Genomic DNA, 25,508 nt, shown 5'->3' with positions numbered 1-25,508 from the left:
GGGGAGGGATAGGAGGGGATCGTGCCGTTAATAAAGAACCTTTCACGGTGGGGATCTCGTGAATTATAACCCAGGCCGTCACAGTTTAACCGACGTGTAAGTGACACGAAACCACAATCAGGCATCTGTTGCGGCTTGCTCTGCTGCTATTGAGTATATACACACATACCGGGGAGCGACGATTGATACGGAATATCGGGAATATCGGCGGCCGGCGAATTGATTTCGGTATTGTTCGCCTGTTACCGACGTGGAGATATTTCCCCGAGCACTCGCGAGTGACGCGGGTGACTGCGAGATCGATCCCTTCCTTTTAATTTAACAGCTTGATTTTAAAAGGTAAACCAAATTTTTTTCGTGTTTTTTTATCCGCTTTTTTCCCCCTCCCCCTAAAACGATTCAAATTCTTCCGCTTTGAAATTCGAGTTGACGAGAATCCGAATTCTTCGGTTTGAAAGACGAGAGGATTTTCGGACGAAGCAGTTTTGATAGATTGTCACATCGATCATCGTCGAACAGTTAACTTGGCTTCCTGTCGCGAAATTAGCTCGCAACTCGCTTCCGATACTGACCATCCATCTAATATATGTATCATATACATATCGCGTATAGTATATACGCATTTACAAAATAATACTGTTGGTGCCATCATTCAGTGGGGTCTGCAAATGTTGCGGAACGCACTCTAGACGATACGACGACACGGAAAAGCAAAGACACTTATAACGGTCGGTTGTTCATTCTCGATTCCACTTTCAACCGTGCACACACAATGCCCGGGATCAAGGATGAACGAGAAGCCGAGAGTGTTTACCGGAGATGCAACGCCCGACCGTAATACTTTCAACTACTGTGTTTCCAAAGATGGAAAAGCGCGAAGAGCCATTATCGGCGGTCAGAACTTTACGAAACATTCCCGATAGAAGAAAGAACGGAGTCGAGTATACCAAGTACTCTTCGACGTGAAAATATGAAAACACCTTCGAAAACTATTTATACGTGTATCGTGGAAAATTTACGACTCGCTAATATATGGGTTAGTCGCGCTCGTGCTTACTTGAAAGGGAGTTCGCTTCGAAAAGTTCCGAGGGTATAGAGATAGGGGTTCTCGTAGACTGAAGGATGGACTCGGGGAGAGGAATCTGCGCGAAACGCGCGAGTAAATGTAATAATGATGTTTAAAGAGAAGTTTCGACGTTTAGCTCGATACAACAATACGTCCCATTGTTGCTCTCGGCTACGTACAACAGTCGAAACTACATCGATGCCGGGGTAGTCGAAAGGAACTTTCCACGATTCCAGAAGCGAATAGAATCCGAGCAATTTGTGCGCCCGTATATATGTGCTATACTATATATATATATAGAGAGAGAGAGAGAGAGCTGACAGGTGTGCCGGGGGCGCTCTTTAACTAAAACCGAAAGCGCCAAAACAAATCTCGCGCGCGAAACCCTTGGCATTAATCCGTTAAAGTACGAGCCATTAGCTTCAAAAGGGGCTTTAGAATTTTTGTCGGAGGTATACAGTCTCGTTCCCGACAATATTTCACCGCACGGCCGACCGTATATTTTTCTTGTTATTGTTGCTCTCGAATTCTATCTCGTATGAGTGCATTCTCTCTTTCCCGTTAAAAAGCATATTCGTATGTATTGTTCTCTTTCCGTCCATTCATTTATTGCGCGTTTAATATGACTCAAATTAAAAGATCAAATTGTTTGTAGTGGCTCATTAAAGTTAATTTTAATTTATTAGTTAATTTTTAGTTAACTTTAGTTTTATTAGTTAATTTTTTTTGTCTTCTATATTATACAGAATTTTCACGAGGAACTCTTGCCGAAAATTCTTTGAATTATTTATCTTGGATTTGACATTTTAAATATATTTTTTTTAATATTAATTTTCCAAAATTCAGGATTTGGATTTATTAAAATGAAGCAACATGAAGTAAAACGCAGTTGAATTCCACAGCTGCAATTTAACTACAAAGAGCAAAATTTTGAAGAGAAGGAAGAGGCGAATAGAATTTTGAAAAATATTATATCTGTTTCGCGAAATTTTGAACGATGAATAAATTTCTATGCGAAAATCGCATGTTGGTCACACGCAATCTCACAACTGCCATAATTCTTCGTGCTATGTACAAACAATTGATCAAATTTGTCGGACAACAAAACTTTCGTCACGCTTGATCAATGTCTTGTAGGCAAAAAGTTATCACTTTTTCGACTTTTGCTAAGGGTATTTCCTATATAATTCGCACTGTAAAAATTTTCTTAAAATTCAGACACGTTTTTATCCGAATTTTCAGATGTGGGTGTCTGAAAAAAATTTCAGACAATTTGTCTTAATCATCAGAGTCGTTTTTCTAAAAATTCGGAGGAGTTCGTCTCAAAATTCAGACAGTGTGTCTGCAAAAAGGCTGCAGACACTTTGTTTAAAGTTTCAGTCAATTTTTTTTACAGTGTGATTAATATTAGGCGAAAATGAAATGAAAAATTCAAAAAATTCGCGTCAAATTCGCCCTTTCTTTGCTTACGTATTTTAACGACATCTCTCGTCTTTTAACGTGTAAATGTAAACAGTAAAAAAAAAAAAAAGTGAAAGCGAACGAATTCGGCGAGTCCCGCTATCTTTCTTCGTCCCGAGAGAAATGGAAACGTCGATGCCGGAACTCGCTCGCTCCGACGCCTTTCAGACGACAATCGACTCACTGAGCCGGTAAAAATTTTATATTCACACTTAAACAGCGCGCTTCAATCTTGGACGTATCTGTATATGTATATAATGTAGCGTGAGCGTTTATTCTGTTCGAGCTTCAGCTTCGAGTTCTTTTTGCTCGCCACGTCGGGTGAAGTCGCGCGGAGAGACAAAAGTTATCTGACTTGAAGACTTTTCCCCAGATAGGTTGGATTCGCGTTCCACTAAATAGAGGATTTTCGATGGCATGCGGAGGCAGAACAATGGCGCATGTGAGAACTGACTAGCAGCCATTCCGAAACGCGACGAGCATCTCGGGAATGCACGCGAGAAGCGGTATGAGAAGCGAACGCGCCGTGTTATATATATGTTGTTATGAATAAATTTCACGTAGGGAGAAATAATTGCCGACAGTCGCGCGCATGGATCGAGAATGGAGATCGTCGTCGAATTTGCCAACTTTGATGGCGGCACAATTTTTGTGCGAGCAATTTATATGATATACAGCATCTCGCGATTTCAACTTTGAAATAAGCAATCGCGAAAGCAAAGACCAATTAATAATTACACTGGTCGAGAAAATGAGATCTTTTTTTCTGTCTTAAGTTCTCTCAAGTCATTTCTGTTAGATTTTTTAGCGCTGATTACGAATCTAATCGTAAAAATGGTGCGTATCACGTAAAAATTTTTAGAAAATTTCAGTCAAAGTTGTTAAAATAGATGTTTTTGATATTTTTGCGTGAGTTATATCTTTTGGGTGTTCTAGAAAGCAGTGACAGCTCAAAATGAAGCTCAAGACTTATACTTTATAATAAAAATGCCAGAAGTCCCAGGCAGGAAAGATTTTCCTGAAAAAAGTGGTCAAAACATAAGAAATATTTATCGCAATGTCCTGCAGTTATATATCTTCAATTGTTCGTAAATAAAATTTTTTTTTAATAGCGAAAGTAACGTAAAACTGCTCTAATTTTGTTCTTAAGTGATAGCGACCACAAAAATCTACACATACCCACTTCCATGATTTAAATGATTTTTCAAAAATTTGATCCGCCATTTTGGATCCTTCATTTTCAATTTTGAAATTTCAACACGTGACTAGGCAAACATATATATACTAACTTTCATGATCAGAATGATTTTCTAAAAAATTTTAGTAACGGACAATTCAAGAGACATATGACTAGAAGATACTGTGATAGATGTTTTTTATGTTTCGACTACTTTTTTCAGAAGAACCTTTCCTGCCTGGGATTTTTGGAATTTTTCTCATAAAGTATAACTCTTGAGCTTTATTTTGAGTTGTCACTGCTTTCTGGAGCACGTCTCCATCGAGAAATATAATTCACGCAAAAGTATCAAAAACGCCTATTTTAGTAAATTTGACTGAGGTTTTCCCAAAAACTTGACGTGATACGCCATTTTTACGGCCAATTTCATAATCAGCGCTAAGAAATCTACCAGAAATGACTTGATAGAGCTTAAGGCAAATAACTTGGCGTTGAACAGTGTTATCTGCAAGACACAGAATGTTCTGTTGGATTCCTAAAGCCTTATTTGCTCTAGCGAATCCTTAGGAAAGGGCCTAAAATTCGATTGCGATATTAAATGGGGAGCCAGTAACCTCTCTCTCTTTTGTTGCTTGAAATCTCTGAATCACCATTCGACTATTTTTTTATTAATTGTTTATTATTTAATTGCTGGTGGTTTCTTTCGCGTACACCAGTCGCAAAATTCTTTTACGCCAAATTACATAAGCGCGATGGAAGCGCGATGGTAGCGCGCGGATTCATCGCCATAGGAGGTGAAATAACCGGAACGCGCGCAAGCCGCGTAATGAATTTCAATTACGCTCCCGCGCAATAATTCGCTTATGCGAAGCACCGTAATTTCGTCTATGCCCGAATGCGAGTTCTCCGCGAAGTCGCGACATTTGTACGCCGTTGCGCCGTCGCCGTTTGTTCTACGTGACTCCGCGGCGTAAATGCCTGCGCGCTCGCGTGGCATAAACCGCGTGAGGGAGAGATGACGACGCAACGTCAATTGTCGAGGCGAGTTAACCCCGATTAGCCCCCACGAGATCTCTTCTCACAGTCGAAGCCAATAAAAACTCTTCCCTCTCGACAAATCATTCGTCGAAGTGCCTCAATTACGACGAAGAAACAACTTCTTCCTTTTCTTCTTCCTCCTCTTCTTCTTCTTCTTCTTCTTCTTCTTTTTCCCCCTTTCACGGGACATCAAACCGTGACGTCAATAAAGTGGAACGGATGAATCATGCATGAGACGAGGAAATAGATTCTCGGATGTTCCTTCCGTTTCGCGCGCGCGGCAACGCACGCCCGCATTAATATTCCTGTTGCACGAATTCTCAGAAGACTCCGGGTCTTGTGCAGAGCCGTAAAGCCATAAAAGGATTGAAATCGGTATAATTTTCGACGTGTTCAATTTTCGATGTAGCAGGGGAGGAAAAATATATCTTGACGCGAGTGGAGACAAAATAAAGAAACTTTATGTATGTAAATTAGTAAAAGAAGAGAGAGAGAGAGAGAGACCCTTCGTTAGTGTCTTGGACAGTTAAACTCGTTATCGATAAATCGTTCCTTGATCGCGATAATTCAACGCCCCTTCGTAGAAATGAAATCTCGCTTCTTTCACGACGCGTCGTGAACTTTCGCTACGTCGAGTGAGTTCAGGCTAATAACACGCAAGAAAAGTAAATGTGCAAAGTAAGGTTGTACACAACAAGGCTCAAGACAAGACAATATTCGTAAAAATATTGATATTGAAAATTTTCGGAAACTTAAATGTTGTCCCGATCATGAGTGAATCTTGGTAGCAAAAATCTCGTCTTGATTTTATTAACAATTTTTATCTAATACTGAACAATTGTTTCAAATAATATTTAATAATACATAATTTTTTAAATGTAAAATAATTTTATTAATATTACTATTTATGTCATTCGTTTACTTCCCAAAACACTACATACACACGCACGCGTGTGTGTATTTAAAAAGATAACAAATATTATATATATATATATATATATATTTGTTATAAATCAAAGTATTTATTGACAAATCTAAAAACAATCAATACAATAAACAAAATAAACAATGTAAAATTTTACACTATTATTTCATGTACGCAAAGTTTTGTGTAGCTAAGTAATTATATAAAATTTTACATCGTTTATTTTGTTTATTATGTCGATTGTTTTTAGATTTGTTAATATAAATATTTTGATTTATTAAATAAAATTGTTTAAATCTATATAATATAATGATTTTTTCTCATCCAACATTTTGCATTTTACACACAACTTTAACACCAACAATTTTACACACAAATATACATATCTTAGCTTTTTCTAAAAACCAATAATCTTGACAATCTTAATGATATTGTTTTGATAACTAATTAAAAATCTTTTCTTGATCTCGTCTCGAATTTCGAGACAAGACAAAACAATATCAAGACTAGTCTTGATATCCCGTGCAACTCTAGTGCGAAGATTATCGCGTACGAAGATTAAGCTTACCTACCGACAAAAAACGCGAGTTTTCCATCAAACTCGCGAAAAGTGCCAAGTAAGTTACGAAGCGGCGGCCGGATATATCGAAAATACATTGCAAAGTATAAAGCCGCGGTACCGGCTATAGCTCGGTGCGCGGGGTCTTATGAATACTTTATAAGCATCGCTCTCTTATATATTCGCTATCGTGTACCTCTCCGACACTCGGCTGTGATCCCCGGCCCCGGGGTCCGCGCGGGACAATTTCTTGAGCGAAACTGCAGCCAACGGTTACGCCACGCGTATAATATCGTCGCGACCTTGCGTTTCGCGCGACAGGCGAATGCGGCAGCGAAATGCAAATCGCAAGAGAGACGTCTCTTCCGAGACGTCTTCGCTGCGACAACGACGAGGAGAGGAGAAATCGTTCGATCTTCTCCTACGACGAAGGGAACGAGGTTATTGAGGCTTTAAGCCGCCAGAGGTACTCCATTAGTGCCAAGGAGTAGTTTGTCAAAGCGCGATGCATTTGCATAATTGCCGCTCGCGCCGAATAATTATGCGCGTATCCATTAGGTAATAAAGTCGAAGCAAAACTTCGCGAGAGCGACAACGATTTCCACTTGTGTCTGACAGATGCCAACCAGTCAAGTGTCATGTTTTAATCTCTCTCTCTCTCTCTCTTTCTTCTCTCCAGCAGGTGCATTACCTGCGCGGAGCCGAGTAATTTATAGTGGCACGTCAGCATAATTTGCATGTGTATCTGCTAAATACGGACCGTTAAATTCGTAATCGTATTTATGCGCGGCGCTAAAGTATTCGCGCGTATATACATGCACTATCGTCTCTCGTCTCGTGAACGTTGGTAACGTAGGCGCGTGGATCAAAGACAAGCAATAATTTGCTACGTTCGGGACCGTCGTTTGTCAAGACGCGGCTCATTTGCATACTAATCATGCTCTCACGCCGCGGGAGCACGTCGTCGTGAGAGTATTAAGCGAGCAGAGAAGTCGGCAGTAAATTTTCGACGATTATTCTCTAACGTCGCACAGAGTGCAACGGAGATTTGATATTTTATATCTATCGACACATTTATCTCTCTATTAATCTTTTTCTGCACGAAAATCGTGATTTTGATCTCTCGCGAATTTTTAAATACATCACCTGCAATTACCATGCACATTTGTCACTTTTCGCGATATTTCTTTCTTTATCACACAACAGCTAATTTAGCACCGATACACTGTTGGAAAATTTGTAATTTTTTGTTAAAAAATATGCCGGTTAAAATTTTTAATTTAATTTATTGCAAAATTTTTCACTTTATTACTATGCTAGTTCCTTTGCCTATTTTTTTCTTTAATTATATTTTCCATTTGGAACCTTTAAGTATTTGTATTATTTTAATTTATTGCTGTTTAAAATTGTTGATTTAATTTATTGCTGTTGTATTAATTAAACTCAAATGTTAAATTATTAAAACAACTGAAAAAGTGTGACAGGATTTATCTGTTAAAATTTACAGGAAAAAATGTTGATTTTATTCTGTAATAGTCAATAATTAGTCAATAAATACTAGTAAATAATTAGTCAATAGTTAATAACTATTTTCTAAGTTTATTTTATTATTAAAAATACGTTGATTTTACACAAAATTTATTTCAAATTATTATAAAGTTTGCATTCATTTTGCGTTGAAATATTAACATAGTATTAGTGTCACTATTTAACAAATATTATGTTAAATTAACCCAAAAATTAAACCAAAATATATGTTAAATTTAAGCTAAATTTTTCAATAGTGTATGTTTATTCTCGAGCTAAACAGACACAATGATTGATTTGTCTCGGTGCTTTCGCGAAGCGGGACGAGCTCGCTCACTTCGTCAGGGTCGACGTGTCGAGATGCAGTTTGTCAAAGTCCGATATATTTGCATAATTCAACGAGCCGCGCCGGCATACACTTACGAGAGTGCACGTCGGATAACGCGCTCAATTTATGATCACTTTTGCCCCGCCGAGAACGCGTCGATATCGGACGGGGATGGAAGGTAACTTTCTCGACCTCACCTCGTTCCTCGGCGGAGGAATTCGTTATAAGATGACTGCCGCCGCGCGCGGCGGAAGTCGAAGATCGACCACCTCTCTCAAGGCAAGGAGCCGGAGGGAGGGAGATATCGTGTTTCCGCGAGGCGCACGATGCGTTTGCATAATTTACCAGCTGATGGACGCAGCTGGAGTATAAACTTTGCGCAACAATCTCAAAATTAAATTTGCAACGACTTTTAGCACATTGCGGAGAACGACACGCCCCGACGTCTAGGGAAATTTGTTACGAGTTTAAACGGTGTTTAAGAAATGCAGTGGAAAGTGCACGCGCTCCTTGCCCGCGATAACGCACAGGGTGTCCGATAATATGGGCCAGTTTTTATGGGAGGGCGTAAACATTTGGTATTTGATGTACTAAAATTGAAAAAAAAATTGAATTGAGAAAAACGCGTATTTTGTGATAGTCGGGTAAAATACGGGTTTACTCGTGGCGGACGATTTGCAGACACCTTAATAGATCAAAGATTGCCAACGTTAATCTCTCGCGATTGATGGTCAAACTTTCTATCGTTATCATTATTCGTAAGCTCGATCCAAGCCTCGTCCGACTTGGCGAGAAATTCCAAGTGGATTAATACCTTGAGGCGTCTCATAAGGTACGAGAAACAACCAGGAGAGGCAAGGGCGAAGAATTTGCATGCCGGGCGTTTAACTTCTCGGCATCCGCACATTAGATAAACAGTAGCCTATCCGCAACTACGTACTGGCCTTGGGGTTGTCTTGACGCGTAGCTAATTGCGTTTTCCAGGTGCGGATCCCGGGACTTTGGAAAACCGTCCTTCGGAGCTCTTCCTCCTCCTCTCTCTCTCTATGTTTTAATCGAGAGAGAGAGAGAGAGAGAGAGAGAGAGAGAAACTATAGCGAGAACGACAAATACTCCGCACGAGAGGCAATCCCGTGTGCGATGTCGAGTCGGGCTACTTAGAGTGAGTAATGCGAATTTTCTAGCAAATCGTGGAAACGAAGCTTAATCATCGCGGTATTAAAAATTATTATCGAAACAATCGCGGGGAGGAACATTCTTACCAGACGCGCATGCGCGCGCGCGCGCGTTTCCGAGATATCGAAGGCCCGTTGTTTGGAAGGGGCCCGGCACTAAATTTCATTTACCAAATTCGAAGATTAATACCGACTGCACCTGCCTGGCTCTGTGTGTGTATGTATGTGTGTATGTGTGTGTGTGTATGCGCGCGCGGGACGATCGATTATTTCGGCCTCGTAAATTCCGACCTTAGGCATGAGAACGCGCGCGCGAGGGAGGGAGGGAGGGAGAGAGAGAGAGTAACGCAGTTAATTTTACGAATAGATTGCGCCCCCGCGGTGTATACTCCGTAAATCCCGCACTTACTTCCCAGCATCTGCGTCAGATTACGCGCCGGAATATTAAAGCGTCTCTCGCGCTGGTTGGTTCCTCCGCTTCGCTAAGTCGACTTGACCGGTGAGCTCCGACGCGGAAAACAGAACGGATAAAGGGGGGGCGGGTGGGGGAGGGGGAAGGATGAGATGAGGGGCACGTTAACGACGACGAGAAACGACGGCTCGAATCTCGGGCTCCGAGTTGGACGGCGATGGCCCTTTCGCGTTTCGTAAACATCGTAAACTGCGAATCATTGGAAGTGACGGGCGGACGGCCTGACTGTTCACGAAGAACTCCTCCGACGTCGCGACGTTGATAGCCCTTAACTTTGCGCATGCTAATGCGACATCCAGCGTGGCGGAGAGAAGGAAGGAGAAGGAGGAGAAGGAGAGGGTGGTAATGAGAGAGCCCTCGGTCGTTCCCTGACATCGCCGCAGCTACTTCCGCCATGGTTCTCGCGGACGGAACAATGAATATCCGGAGAAACAATGGTACGGGGGAAGCTGGTACAACGGACGAAATCGTACCTTGTTAGGGAAATTTTAAGCGGACGATGATATCATATCATATCGCGCTCCGACGTTCTTTCCCCGTCAGATCGACATTGTCGAAGCAGCAAATTTCAAATATAAATGATAAGAGAAAGAGAGATACGCGAGAGAATATTTCGTATTTCATCATTTGTCGCAATTTGTTAATATCAGGTGATTGCATAAGTTCGTGCCCGATTTAAATATAAACTTCAATAGATTATATTTAAAATTATTTAATAAAAAATAATTAATGATAAATAAATAATAATAAATTTATAAATAATTAAAAATAATTGAGTTCGCCAGTTCACGAATAATCTCGATTTTTTTATAATCATGTTTACAATTTATCACAGTTTATCAAGCAAGGAAAACAAAATGTAATATTTTAATAAAAAAAGTCTATTTTTACATGGCTCATCATTATCTTGAAGAAAGGAAAATTTAATTAAACGAAAATCGCGAAGCCGCGATCGAGACATCCGACGCCGACAACGTTACGCATACACGCCTATCAAAGGCGATCCGTTTACTGTAAAATATAACGAGTGCATCATACGTGTATTGTCGCCGTTGGAGACATATCGTCTGGCTTCGTATTGTTTATGGTGAGCGGCGGTTGCAGCCAACAAGCGACTGGATGCCGTGCACGCATATACGGAAAAATAATGTTGACCATTTCCATAAACTTCATCTCGCGCTCGCTCACTCGCTCGCCAGAGAAGACGATACCGCCTGCCATCGCGGGACGCTATCTGAGTACGAACTCAAACTAGGGAGAAGGGTGAAACATAGAGGAGATGGAGGAGGTAGAGGAGGAGGTGGAGGAGGAGGAGGACGACGAGAGTCTGAAATAACAGTCGAGTGTACTCGACGATGTAGCGTACAGAGAGCGCGGAGAGAAACGCTCGCGCTATATCGTTTTTCCCATGTACCTGCCAAAAGTTTATCTCGAGTTACGAAGTGGGTAGGACGTCGTCGAAGAAAACTCATTGAGAAAGAGCGGAATCAAATGTCCTCCCCTCCCTCCCGTTTACTCTCCGCCCCCTGCCCCTTCAACTTTTCCCTCCCCGCTTTAATCTCGTTCTCCCCCTTTTATTCTCTCAATCGCTTTAATTTTTCTCATTACGAGCGTGATATCATTTAAACGAGCCGGCTTGTGATGGTCGCTTGTCCGACAGTTTTGATTGCGGTGACTTCAATCGCGGCCAAACGAGGCTTTTTAGGACCGCAAAGAAATTAAGAGGAATAAATCGAAAGAAGTAAAATAATCCTATATTTTATACGAGTGAAAGCGTATATAATTTATACACTTTATAATCTCTACTTTTTTTATAATTAAAAATTTTATTTTTCCAGTTTAAATTAATTTACGTTATAGGTTTTTGCCCCTAGTTTTGTCGCGAGGATTTCGAAGAGAAGCCGTTTACAACGTCGGTTTAAAACGCGCTCGATAACAAAGAGACATTGTTACGGCTCCTCTCGGCCAAACTGAATTCGAACCGCGAACAACCGCTCGCCGGATGTTGCGAGCCGAAGCATAATTGGCTAAATAAGCGCATAAGCCCGCGGCTTAACTTGCACTCAAGAACTCGTTTCGCATTTACGCGCTTCGCTCGCCGGGGTTTGCCTCGCCCGGGGAGGGATTGGGAATTTCGGAATTGCGGCGCACGCCCGGTATACACAAGGTGTCCCGTTCATTCACGAATCAATTTGATGCCGATTTCCTTTTAGCGATAATTTGAATCGTGTATATTATCTTCTTTCTCTAACGAGCTTGTATTAATTAAGTTCTCACAAATAATTCTACAGTTGGAAAATTTGGGTTAAATTTAACATACATGTCCCGAACGACCCACAGAAATTTTTGTATTAATTTAACATAATATATAATGATGACACTAATACTATTTTAATATTAACATAATATATTACAAGTATACATAATATTTCAACACAAAAAATGCATGCAAACTTCATAGAAATTTTAAATAAATTTTGTGTAAAATCAATATATTTTTAATAATAGAATGAACTTGGAAAAAAAGTTATTGACTATTATAGAATAAAATCAACTTTTAAAATCAATTTTTTTCTTTAAATTTTAACAGATAAAAATAATAAATCTTATCACTAATAATACGGAACATATATACTGTGTAAAATTAAAAATACATACATATTGTATTATTTTTACACTTTTTTTTTTCAGTTGTTTTAATAATTTAATATTAGAATTTAATTAACACAATAGTAATATGTTAAATTAATACAAGAATGTGTTAAATTTTTAACACAAAAATTTTAACCGGCATATTTTTTAACAAGATAAAATCAACTTTTAAAATCAATTTTTTTCTTTAAATTTTAACAGATAAAAATAATAAATCTTATCACTAATAATACGGAACATATATACTGTGTAAAATTAAAAATACATACATATTGTATTATTTTTACACTTTTTTTTTTCAGTTGTTTTAATAATTTAATATTTGAATTTAATTAACACAATAGTAATATGTTATAAATTAATACAAGAATGTGTTAAATATTTAACACAAAAATTTTAACCGGCATATTTTTTAACAAGAAAACATAAATTATCCAACAGTGTAAGTTCTCACAAATATCTTAATATTAGATATTAAAATTCTATCACAATGTAAAATAGCCAAATTGAAATTTAATGATGACAATTCATACTTTATTCAATTTACAAAACTGACCTCGCGCAATCTTCTCAATATTAAATTATTCAATTGCTCATAATTGAAGAGCCATGAGATGGTTTTTATCGAACCAGCCCGGAAATTCGTGCACGGAGAAATGCGCGGGAAACCTAGGACACCCTATCGATACCGCAGGCTCGAGACTACGGGCGCGGTGAGCGTCTCGTGCATTCGCGTACATATATCTGAAATTAGCGAAATTGACGTGCCTGGCACCATTCCTATACCTATTTCAATCAGAATCCAACCCTAATCTATTTTTAGTCGAGACAAGTAAAATTGACGTGTAAAAAAAAACCCACTATACATATTACAAAAAAAGAAAATTAAAAAGAGAGTTATTTGAAAAGAGAGAGAGAGAGAGAGAGAGATAAAAAGATAATATATAATTAAATCAATTACTTGTGTGCGCAATTTTTAGAAATGATTTTTGTGCCTCATTATCCATATCGCGGTTCGACGTGAGAGGAGAGGAGAGGTGGAAACTCGTGTAATACGAGTACGATCTCGGGTAAATCGACTTGGCATTAATTATGAGCGCGTCATAGCTGTAGTTTGAGAAAATGAAATTCACCGTTAATAAGTGTCGTACGCGATAATTAAAGTCACGCCAGTGCGGCGACGTGACGCGAATATATTATGAGCGCATGAGAGTATAGTCTAGATTCTACACCCAGTATTATAAACGTGTTATAAAATTGAAGCTCTCGTGGCTCGTTATATAGATTAATCGAACCGAGCACGGTTGCCTTTCATGCCGCGGACTGTCACGAATATATACGCATCCTTTCGTGTAGCTGTTCCGGATTACATCACGCTCTCGTAAAAATCAAGGCAAGACAAAAATCGAATCCGGTTTATTCGTGCGGGATAGAAATGCGAGCGATCACGAGAGGTTGCGGTGTTAAAACCTCTGCAGATATTTATTCTTTAACGATTCGACTCATTTATAATTCGACGTTCATGGAAAGGAAGCGAAAAATGATCCATTTTGATGTCGACTGTGAATTTAGCCCGTTTCTTTTTTTTTTCTCTCAGATGCGATTTTAATGCATTTTAATTGCTGAAACCTTTTTTATCGATGTTAAAATTCTAAACTGTTTGAAGAGAAACTGGTACTGTGATCAAAACTATCGAATTTTTTGCACACACGCATACACACTCTCTCAGGCTATCTATTTTTTTTTTTTCTGTTTCGAGATCGAGTCGAGTCGAGTCATGTCCGTAAATTTACAAGCCACAAAAATGTCGAAACGACATTTATGTATACCTCTATTCCCGCCACAATATTGAGAACATCTTTGAACCGTTCGAAATAAATCTGCTTCGAGAATGAACGCCTTCGATTTTGGATGAGCTCTAGCCGCGTTAATCTGTCGCCGTTCAAAATATGACATGGATTATACACAGTGTGCTATTTGGCCGGGTTCCTAAATGTTATCAGCATGTATACGCATACACGTGGCCGAGTATAGAGATACGTACGTGATGGTCCAATGCACACGATTATGACCGACACAACACAGCGAGCGAGATAAACGTAAAATAAGAATGCTAAGGTTCGAGAAAAATGGGAGAAAACATAAAAAATTGTAAAGAATATAAAAATTGTAAAGAATAGAAAATAACACAATGACATATACGATAATAAACCATATAATAGATTCTAAAATTATTAAAGAATATATACGTGCAAGTCGTATACATTGATTGTCGTAAAAATTTCAATAGGAATTAAATAATAAAAAAATAAAATAAATAAAGAAAAATAATAATAAAAATAAAATAATTTCCTATAAAAATTTTAAGAAGACAAAATGATGTGTTAATTTCATCTCACGCTTTATATAGAGCGGATGTGGGAGAATTTAGTATCAGCGCTGACAGCGCGATAGTTACGACCACAAGGACAATAATGTTTTCGGAAGGGGGCTGGTACCAGTGTCAAGGTCGGAATTTCTGCGCATGGTGGGCGCGCGCATTGGGCTAGGTTAGGCATAAACACCGGGACTTTTATTAGCCGCATGCTTTCCCATGAAACACACACACATACACACGCGGGAGATTTCCCGCATGTCAGACTCGTCGGCGCCGGTAAATTCTGCCGTATCTTCGCGTCCCGCCAGCCAGCGTGGGGGAAACCCCTTGGAGTTAATATACGGGCCACGTGAGGAAACGGGCTCGAGTGATTCACGACCCGATGAAACGCGCGATTATTTCAATTGCCGAGCGAGGGCCGAGACGAATTAACGTCTCGAAGAGGAAGACGAGCGATGATGTATCCGCGAATCGAGAGTGAGAATCTCTCGGAATCTTTGTATAGGATCGCGCGTCACGTGTGGCGTTCCTTGAGATGGGGGTAGGATGTGACGGCGACCTTTAACGGACGCCGAAGAAAACGCAGACGCGGTTGTTATCGAGTGCGGAAGTGGAAGTCTTCGAAGCTATCCGATTTCGCGTTTCGGATTGGCAGCTTTGGTGCCGATATTGTGTACCCGGGGAAATTGACTGCGGATCGCGAGGGAGAAAGAAAGAGAGCATGTTTGCCGAGGACACGTCACACAAGAGACGCGCGATCGATCGATCGCGTTATATTGCGATTATTCGTGGATGTGAATTAGGGTTGCACAAAACTCAAGACAAGATTATATTAAAAATATTGTATTGGTATTGAAAATTTTCAGAAACTTGAATCTTGATCTTGAGTGAATCTTGGTAGCAAAAGTCTTGTCTCGTCTTGATTTTATTAACAATTTTTATCCAATATTGAACAATCATTAATATAATATTTAACAATACAGGGTGTCCCAGAATTAGACCGACAAACTTCAAATGGTTATAAAGGACACCAAAACAAGTCAATTTTATCAATAAACCAGATAATCAAAGATCAACAAGAGCAAAAATTTTCGAAAAAAATTATTTTCTCAGTATTTTATTAATGTGGTTAAATAGATGTATTTTTACCATGAAACTTTTGTATAAAACATTTTTTGATATCTCGAATAATTTTCGAAATATATCGAAAAAAGCAAGAAACCGCTCTACATATGAGGGGTGATTTCACTTTACAATCGCTTTTGGGAAAATTTTTTAATTCATCTATTTACCCCCCCCCCCCCCCCCACCTCTGTTACATGTATGTAAAGTTTCATCAAAATCAGAATTTTCGGGTTCGCGAGATTCCCTTGTTAGTCTTTGATTCTCTAGCGCCAAAACGATTCATTTGCGGACACGGGTTTATTGGTAAAATTGGCTTGTTTTGATGTCCTTTATAACCAAGTTTGTCGGTCTAATTCTGGGACACTCTGTATAATCTTTATAATATATAATTTGAGATAATTATTACTATTTATATCATCGTTTACTTCCCAAAACACTGCACACAAGCGCGCGCGAAGTTTTGTGTAGCTAAATATAATTATGTAAAATTTAATATTGTTTATTGTATTGATTGTTTCCAAATTTGTTAATATAACTGTTTTTTATTTATTAAATAAAATTCTTTAAGTCTGTATAATATAGTGATTTTTTCTCATCAAATTTGCATAAATATACTTAGTCTTGGTATTGTCTTGATAACTAATTAAAAATTTTGTCTCGAATTTTGAGACAAGACAAGACAACATCAAGATTAATCTTGATATCTCGTGCAATCCTAATGTGAATCTATACGACTGCAGACAATTAGATAAGATTCACACCTGTGCAATTAAATGAATAATACGATTACGTTATGTGGATACGACTTATTACAAATCCGTTTACAACAATTAAAAGTCATTTCCCGGCAAATCGTTAAGTCGGTCGGAAACGCAGGCTGTCGAAAAGTGAAAAAAATCTTACAGAAAGATAAAAAGAGAGAGAGAGAGAGAGAATCGAGCAGGATTACATGAATGAGTTAGAAGCGGCAAACATTCGATACATTTCCCGCGCAATCTCGGGGATCCAGTGTTTGCGCGTATGACCATTTGTCACCCTACTCCGAACGGCCTTTTTACGCGCGTTTCAACGGGGATTTCCGCAATAATAGAGGAAGAGAGGAGACACCAACGCGCCGCGCGAATAAAGGATTCAAACCCTGGATAAGAGATGGCGACTTGAAAAAGAGAGAGAGCGAGACAAAAAAAAAGGGAGGCGGGGTGAATTTTCCCGAGGCTACAACCTCGCTTGAACGTTACCAGGCGAAATTGGCTTCGTAAAGTCGATCGCCGCCGGAATGTTCATATACAGGTTGCGCGTTCCTGTATCGCCGGCGATAGTTTCCACCGCCGAATTTATAATCCCCGCGTGCGAGAGGGCTTTCAAACGTGACGGCCGACAGCAGCGGCAATATGTGTGTGCGGGGAAAAAAAGAAGTACAACGAATTCTTTGTGAGGATTACCTCGCGCGCGATAAAGTTACTGAGCAGTCTTTCATTGCTGCGATTTTTTTCCTTATTACTTTGATGAATAATTTCGTCAATTATACAGTCTGATATAGATTGGAAATAAAGAAACTGTATAATCAATACACGACAAATTGTCAATCGAGATTTTAACAGGGTAAAAGAGTAGACGACCGATAAAGTCCAAATTTATAATAAAAAGAAAAACATTTTATATATATTTTTATATATGTATATAGCAAAAAGAGAGATAACAAAATATGCAAACAATTAAAACACTGTTTTATTTTCGTCCTTGCAGATTTCTTTTTTGCGTGACAGAAAGAAATACATACGTGTTTTTCAAATATTTCAAATATTTTTCAAATACTTTCATAAGATGTTCGATGGTCCTGTTATTTTCAACGCATACACATGTCGCGCGCGTCACATTAGTCATTCCGGATGTTATATTTTTAATCTTCGAAGAAAAAACTTGGTGAAGATAAGATTGATGATCAGGACAGATTGTGAGCGCATTTATCACCGTGTAGAAAAATAGGTGGCGACAGGCCGATCAATGTGGTTTTGCATTAAGAATCGCGAGGAATCGATCATATGTCGGTGGCCGCGGTCAAAAACATCGATAAAGCGCACGCGACATTTTTCCTTCGTTACTTGTCATTTTTTTTTTTTTTTTATTATGCCCTCGCAGAACTGATTAAACCCGGTATAATTACAATTATAAAATAATATCGATAAGATTGGATTTTTCGCTAGAAAATATTTTCGTTCCAATTTTCAATAAAAAAACACGCCTTCACGTTTCTTATCATTTTTTTTTTTTTTTATTATTATCCCTTCGCAAAACTGATTAAACTCGGTAATCACAATTACAAAATGATATCGATAAGATTGGATTTCGCTGGAAAATATTTTGGTTGCAATTTTCAATAAAAAATATATGCCTGCATCCATTATCGAGCGCTCAATGGATTGTTGAACGCAAACACCGTACTCGAAAGCAAAATATTGTCGTAATTTTACCGCGCTCGTGTAACGAACGAGAAATACGCCCGCGCGTAATTTACCTTCTCTTTCGCCGGTAAATGTCGATAAACGATGCGGGGTACATATCTCGCTGAACTATCCGTTTCGCGTAACTCTTGGCTCCCGGATCGGCGTTACCGCGTAAAGTCGAGAGAGTGCTACTTTTCTCTCTCCTTCTCCTTCTTTGTCCTCTCCCTGTCCGAGTCATCCCGAAGAAAACTTTCGGCCAGTTTTAACTTCGGACCAGCCCTATTCGTCCGAGCACTAAACGAAAACTCGAACAGGTTGTCCGAGACTTTTTCGATCTTCTCTTCATTTGTTCGAAGTATTTTATTACTACTGTTATATATACGATTCGTTCCGAAAGTAATTTATACAATAAATAAACATTTCAAAATTCAGAATTCTATACGTGCGAGAAATTTTCAACAATTCTTTATTTGTCTTGTAACAAAAAATACAAATCTCTTTTTAGGAAAATAGCGATTTGGATTTGAAAAGATTAAAAAGAGAGACGTATTTTGTGTTTTATATCGTCACATTTATGACGATTGATTATCGTGACAATCGAATCTTTGTCTACGATTTACCGAAAAATACGAATTATTGTAGGAAATTTTTGCGAGCCCCCCGATATCGCGTCGACGCGCACAAATAATGCTATCGTTCTTTTTTGTCGTTGAAATAAAAGGCGGGAAAAGGCCGAAGGCGTACACGTCCCTCAACGTCGTTGGGCGTCAAGCGAGCTCGTGTCAACGTACGTAAACGCCGCAGCATGGAAGAGACAACGCTCTTACGGAAATTAAAGTTTTGACAGGTGGCGTAATAACAGCGAAATATAAACTCGCTCCGCCAATTCAATAACAACTAATTGACATGTTGCATTCGCAAAAAATTCACAGATGATGTATATAACAAAAAATTTTATAACTATATATATATATANNNNATGGATACAAGTATAGATAATCGATTTTATTTTATATATATATACATATTATATGCGATTTTATTTTATATATATACATGTTATAAAAAAAATTGCGATAAAAAATGGCACGAAACAGTAATGAAAGATTAAGATGAATACAAGTATAGGTAATCGATTTTATTCATCGCGAAATTGGTGACACCTGTTTCGAGAAAACAAGCAGCATCCATATCGATTTCGCGGTATCAACTTTTTCCTCTGCGTTTCCTGCGTTTCCACCAACTTATTCGAACTTTGCTCCGGACGAGATATCGGTTTTCGGAGGGGGATGGCGCTAGGATAAACCGGAGGTACTATTCTTGTAACTGGCAATCTCGGGGAAACTTCTGGCTAGTATGAAACTCGTTTCTCCCCTTGTATTACGACCACTTGTCCTTTCTGATATCTCGCCCTCGTTCGGACCATGATGGCCCATACGATCGGACGACAAGTTCGTTAGATATTATCGTAGGTATTATCGTTAATATCATCGTTCCTTAACGCCTGAAAGAACGATAACACCATGTTCGTCGCGTACATGTAAAGTGAATTCTCGGTTTTCGTAGCTTCAGATGAAGAGTCAAATCGATTAAACGTATAAGTCAAAATTGTCAGCTATTGTACGGTAGTAAAATGTAGGACCAGTTATATATCGGAGAAATTTCTGGGGCGTGTATTTCTAGATATTTCAACCGTGGATTAAAAAATTGTGAAGTCCCGCGTTTGTTCGGAGGCGCGACTTACATGCAACGAGTCGTGAAATCGTCCCATTATCACCACCGTATCATTATTGATATCGGATTTATTTAATCACAGGAGAGTCGATCGATGCGAGCGACACGAGTTTTTGTCTCTTTCTCTCTCTCTCTCTCTCTCTCTCTCTCTCTCTCTCTCTCTCTATCGGTACGAATAATATTTCAAGGAAGGATAGGTTTCCAACGAGAGCGGCGATAATAGCCGTAAAGTTAGCGCAGGCGAATATTTACGATTCCTGGCACAGCTGATCGCAAATATCGAGTTCACAGATCCTTAAATATTCCGCTAAAGTGAAACGGTTCTCTTTCAAGTACGAAAAATTCAATACGTGATTAATTTTATACGTTGAATAATTTTTTCGCCGTAGCATCTGTTGCTTGCTCGTGAAAAATAATCTCACATTTCTATGTACGCGATACGGTTAATAATCGACATCAATATGTCACTATCGAATCTAATCTTTATAGTCGGAGCATCAGCGGTGCCAAAAGTCGATCTCATCTTCGCGCTTATCTCCAGAATTAACGATAGGATCAAGGCTCTTAAAGAGGAGGAGGACAGAGAGCCCAAAAGAGAGATCGAATCGTCGCGTTCGTGTGTGAACGACAGATATAAAGGTGCCATTACATGGCAGCATCGAGCATCGAGCGTCTGCGCAGAAATCATTGCGCAGGAATCTAAATGAGATAGATTCCAGCTTCTTGCGGCTAATAGCATGATGAGTAATATGAATTCGGTCGAGATAAAAAAATTATGTTCTGATACACATTACTAATACTGAAAATTGATATTTATTTACATTATACACAATAGATATTATTATTATTAAACAAAATATGTATAAAACGTTACTATCCCCCAGCAAAATATTAAAATCTAATCAACCCATACAGCACAGAACGTTGTAGCAACATTGCAGCAACATTATAACATTGCCGCAATGTTACTACAATGTTGCAATGTTGCTGCAACGTTCTGTGCTGTATGGGAAGGATTATGGGATATAATTTTCATTTTTTTTCCTGCATGTTTATAACATACTGCTCCTTTAAATCATTTCCTACTTTTAACAATAGTTTTTCAAACTGTGTCGTTTTGTCATTTGTGAATCCCTTTTTGTGTCTTATTTATTTGAATATTTCAACCATCCAAAATCTTTTGCCGCATTTGTATTTTAATTTAATTTTAATTTACATTGCCAGAGTAGTAACGTTTCATAATATATCTTTGATTAATAATAACACACACACACACACACACATCCGTTATATAATAAAATAAATGAAATATAATTCTGGGCAACAATATTCTGCGCAGACGCTTAACGCTCGACGCTTGACGCTTGACGCTGCCATGTAAAGGCACCCTAAGGAAGAGAAAAGCGGTGGGCACTCTGTGCATCGCGCAGGAGCTAACAAATTGCATTCTCGCGTTAAAGGACCAAGAGAGGGACCCTTGCTGGAATTATTGAGCCCGGCACGGTCGGATCGATACCTCCTTTCCCGACTCGTCGTCGTCGTCGTGCGGATGACGAAAACCCGTGCTGCCCTTTGTCAGGAGCCCGCGGTGGGTCCACTCCTTTGAGAACAAGCGGGGGCGTCTTCGTCTTGGCGAACGTCCTTGTCCGCGGCGGCAACTGCAGCTACCGCGACCGCGCGCGCGGTTTTCGCCGCCTTTGATAAAACAGTGCTCGGAGCCGCCGGCTTCTCTGGAGATGCTCTTGTACCCGTAAATGCGTACCGTGAACCGATAACCGGGGGAGCCCGTCGATTGATTACGCGTCGATAGTAAAACCGTCATCGTCGTTGTCCGTCGGGGTCGGAGTTTATCGCGCGATATTTATCTTCGCGCGCGGGTTCCGTAATATCAGCGATAAGGATAATTTTTTGCGCGACGCAATAACCCGCTTTGTACATGCCGCAATCTGGGTTATCGCGCGTTAAATGCGATAGATGATAACGCGCAACGAGATGTCCGTTCATCATCTTACTTCGTAGAATTATGTTAAGGATGTTTTGGCTGTACAATAGTAACAAAAAACTGCCAAAATAAAAAAAAAACACAAAAACATTTCTTATGTTTATACTGTTTCAAAAATCAAATAAATAAATCCGAAATATAAAAAGAATTAAAATATCACAAAATAATATTTTAACGTCTTCGTAAAAGAAAATATTTTTCCTAATTTATGACAGAAACTTTTAATCGTGAATACCTCCTGAAATTAATTACAAGAGACAAAGAAAAACTTTGCACAAATATTTATTAGAGTTTTTTAAATATATGTGAAAGTTTTATTATCGTTGGCAATGTTTCTTCCTTGTCAAATTTATCAATAAATACTAGGCGATTTTCCATAAGAATTAATTCTAACTTTAAACTTAAATAATTTCCAAACCGTTAAGAGGATGCCGGACCGTCCTGGCATACCGGCCATAATAATTATATATTTGCTTAATATAAGGGTTTTGCGGTGTGTACGTGCAAAATAGGATACCTCTCCACTCGGAAATGCATGAAGGAATATAAGTGAACGTTTGGATTTTCCATAAGAATCAATACTAACTTTAAACTTAAATAATTTCCAAACCGTTAAGAGAATTGTGCTCAGGTTTTGCACAGATACTCAGAAGAAATAGTAGAACAGTCTATGAAATTTTCATGCTTTTGTCAATGTTTTGACGTATGATATCTCTCATTGATGTATTCATCAACTCATTTAAGCTTCATCAAAATACCGAGAATATATATGTCGGAATCTCTTCAGCAGTTTTACGTAATAAAAGCGATAAATTTCCGATTATTTATTCATCACTACTTTGTGTATTATCTCGACGTATTGTGACATTCAGCTTAATTTGTTAAGATTTATGCTTAATTTATCAACTTATCACACGTTCTGTCGACATTTTCAATGCGAGAGAAAATTAAATACATCGATTAGCGTAGCGATTATCAAAAACACACGCGGTTATCGTTATCCGCTCGTAGATTCGCTTTCGTAATTTCGTTGTAACCATCGCTGAACCGTCTGATTTCAGTGCCGTCGGTATGGCAGGAGACTCAGCTGATGCTTCCTTGCTAACGAGCGCCATCGAAGAGGACCCGACAGAGAGCCCGAATCTGGAGTGTCCGGATCGATCGGAGATCCATCCCTACCATCAACCCCGTATCGATGATGATTCGAGAAAGCGCGGGAAGGATCAAAATGCCGTGCTACTGCCGGATTTTGACGACATTATCGATTACATCGATTGTTGCAGTTCCTTTCAGAACTGGTTATCGAGGATTTTCAGTAAGTCTGACCCGCGCATTTTTCTATTAAGCAAACTCTACACCTGTGTCCGTATAACGATCAATCAATGTGAGGAATGATAACGGTAGCGACGATAATGATAATAATAATAATAATAATGAGAAGAGGGAGAAAAATTTTTTTGCCGCCAAGTGACTTTGATCGCGATGCGTTATCAAACGACGTATCTGGCAATGCATTCGCTTCTAAAAATCTTTTTTCGATCTTTAAACGATCGTAAACGCGATAACTCGAAATAAGAGACGGATGCTTAGTCTACCGTGATTCTCGACGCGAAATCGATTTCCATCGTATCGAATTGCTCCAATCTTATATTTCGCGTCGCGCTTATCGGGTGTCGAAGAACGAACGATCGCATACCATCGCGGACATTACGCACGAGACAGCTTAACAAATAATGATCACTTTCCCGATAATTATTACGACACGAGATGTTGCACTTAATTATCGTCGATACTCGATACACTGATCGTGCGATCGAAACACATCGCAGCTTTAACGAGCAAGTCTGATAAGTTCTTTTTTTTTGACGCTATTGTGATGATAAGCTCTCCTGTTTTGAGTTTATCTCTCTGACTTGATATATAAATTTTATATGCTTATAAGCAACGATGCGGAAAGCATCTCGGATTCATTGACATTCGCGACGGATGTTCTTCCGAGAATGTATCTGTAACTAATTAATGTTCACTAATCAATGTTTCTTACATGTCGAACGTTGTTGTGATCAAGGTTTGTTTTTACTAATCCACTCCTTCTTGTGAATATTATGCCATTTATACATGTGTTTGCAGTGTAGCTTTGGATATATTGCCCATCTGAGGTAAGATGCATTTTCTATCCGAGTTTCCTCCTTTCGTATATATCTCTCTGCATTTGGATTATATATATTTATTAATTTTTTTTATACAACCTTATAAACCTCTATTTATGTAATTTTCAAACTACGGAAATATAAAGAATATTAATTTATTTAACGAGCTTCTCCTCGCGACGAATGATAACTCCGCCGCCATTCACGGAAACGTGATAAGACGATCGTATAGTTCTTGAATGGTGATATTTAATCTTTGCTTAAATCAACAAAAAGCGGTAAGTCACGCTTTACTGACACGTGCGCTTATATTTGTAATAGCTGTTATTCAAATTATTAAATTCTATAGATTCGAGTTGTGATGGATGTGCACGAGCAGATTACATTTTTTTTTTTTTTATTTATATCCTGCACGACGTCGTAGCGATAAGAATGCGCCTTATATATTTATCTTTTTTATCTAAAAACCAACTCTATATCTTTTGTATATTATCTGTATATATACAATGTGTATATTATTATTTTTGAAAGCTTTTATTCAGAGAAAGACGAATTTTTAGATAGTCTAAAATAAAAGTATACTTATTAAATTTTCCATATTTTTAATCGATTTCTATATATAATATTTTTCTTTTTTCTACTTATATATTTTACAAAAGGAATTGTACATAGTTTATATGAAAATTAATATCTTGTATAAAGAAAAGTTCGTAGCAGCTTATGAATATATACATATATGTTTTTATACAAATATTAATAATCTCGTATGATATATTAAATATTCAAGATTAAATTTTTTTTATTTTTCAATTGTATTTTTATATGTACATATATATCGAGATGAGCATGTGGCTTTCGTAAATAATCAGTGATTTAAATTCTGATATTATCATATTTAACATCGCAAGTTATAGAACGCTAAAGACACAAAGATACAATAAAGGCACCAGAAGTCAAATTGAGATAAGATAAGAATTCTGAAGCAAAGACATTCGGCGTATCTTTTTTTATCACTCTAATAAATCACAAATCACGGGCATATCGTCAAAGTTTATATCAATCCACTGAAAAATGAAATTACAGGCAGGTTGTCGTTTTACTCTTCGATCATATCTTCATCGTTACTCATGCCTTTATCGGAGGTTGTCACTATCATCTTTCACAATCATCATCGTGATGATTGCAACACACTATTAGGCTCATATCGATAAAAAAATTTTATTGATAACTTTTAATCACATCGATTTCGAGAATGATTCGAGTTTAATTCAATGAGAAAAGAATTTAATTCGATAA

At 38.4% G+C, this 25,508-nt stretch overlaps 1 protein-coding gene across 1 annotated transcript in view; it reads left to right on the top strand.

The window, feature by feature from the left end:
• Nucleotides 1–25,508, top strand: part of LOC115242721 (growth factor receptor-bound protein 14-like) — a 325,508-nt gene that overhangs the window by 33,469 nt on the left and 266,531 nt on the right. The window contains exon 2 of the mRNA XM_029819228.1: nucleotides 23,124–23,377. Within this exon, the coding sequence (XP_029675088.1) occupies nucleotides 23,134–23,377 (244 nt within the window). The 5' untranslated portion in view covers nucleotides 23,124–23,133. The remainder of the gene's footprint in view (nucleotides 1–23,123; nucleotides 23,378–25,508) is intronic.

The sequence above is a fragment of the Formica exsecta genome, unplaced genomic scaffold, assembly GCF_003651465.1.
Source record: "Formica exsecta isolate Colony F162 unplaced genomic scaffold, ASM365146v1 scaffold62, whole genome shotgun sequence".
NCBI classification, from domain to species: Eukaryota; Metazoa; Arthropoda; class Insecta; order Hymenoptera; family Formicidae; genus Formica; species Formica exsecta.
This window is presented reverse-complemented; position numbering and strand designations above follow the sequence as displayed.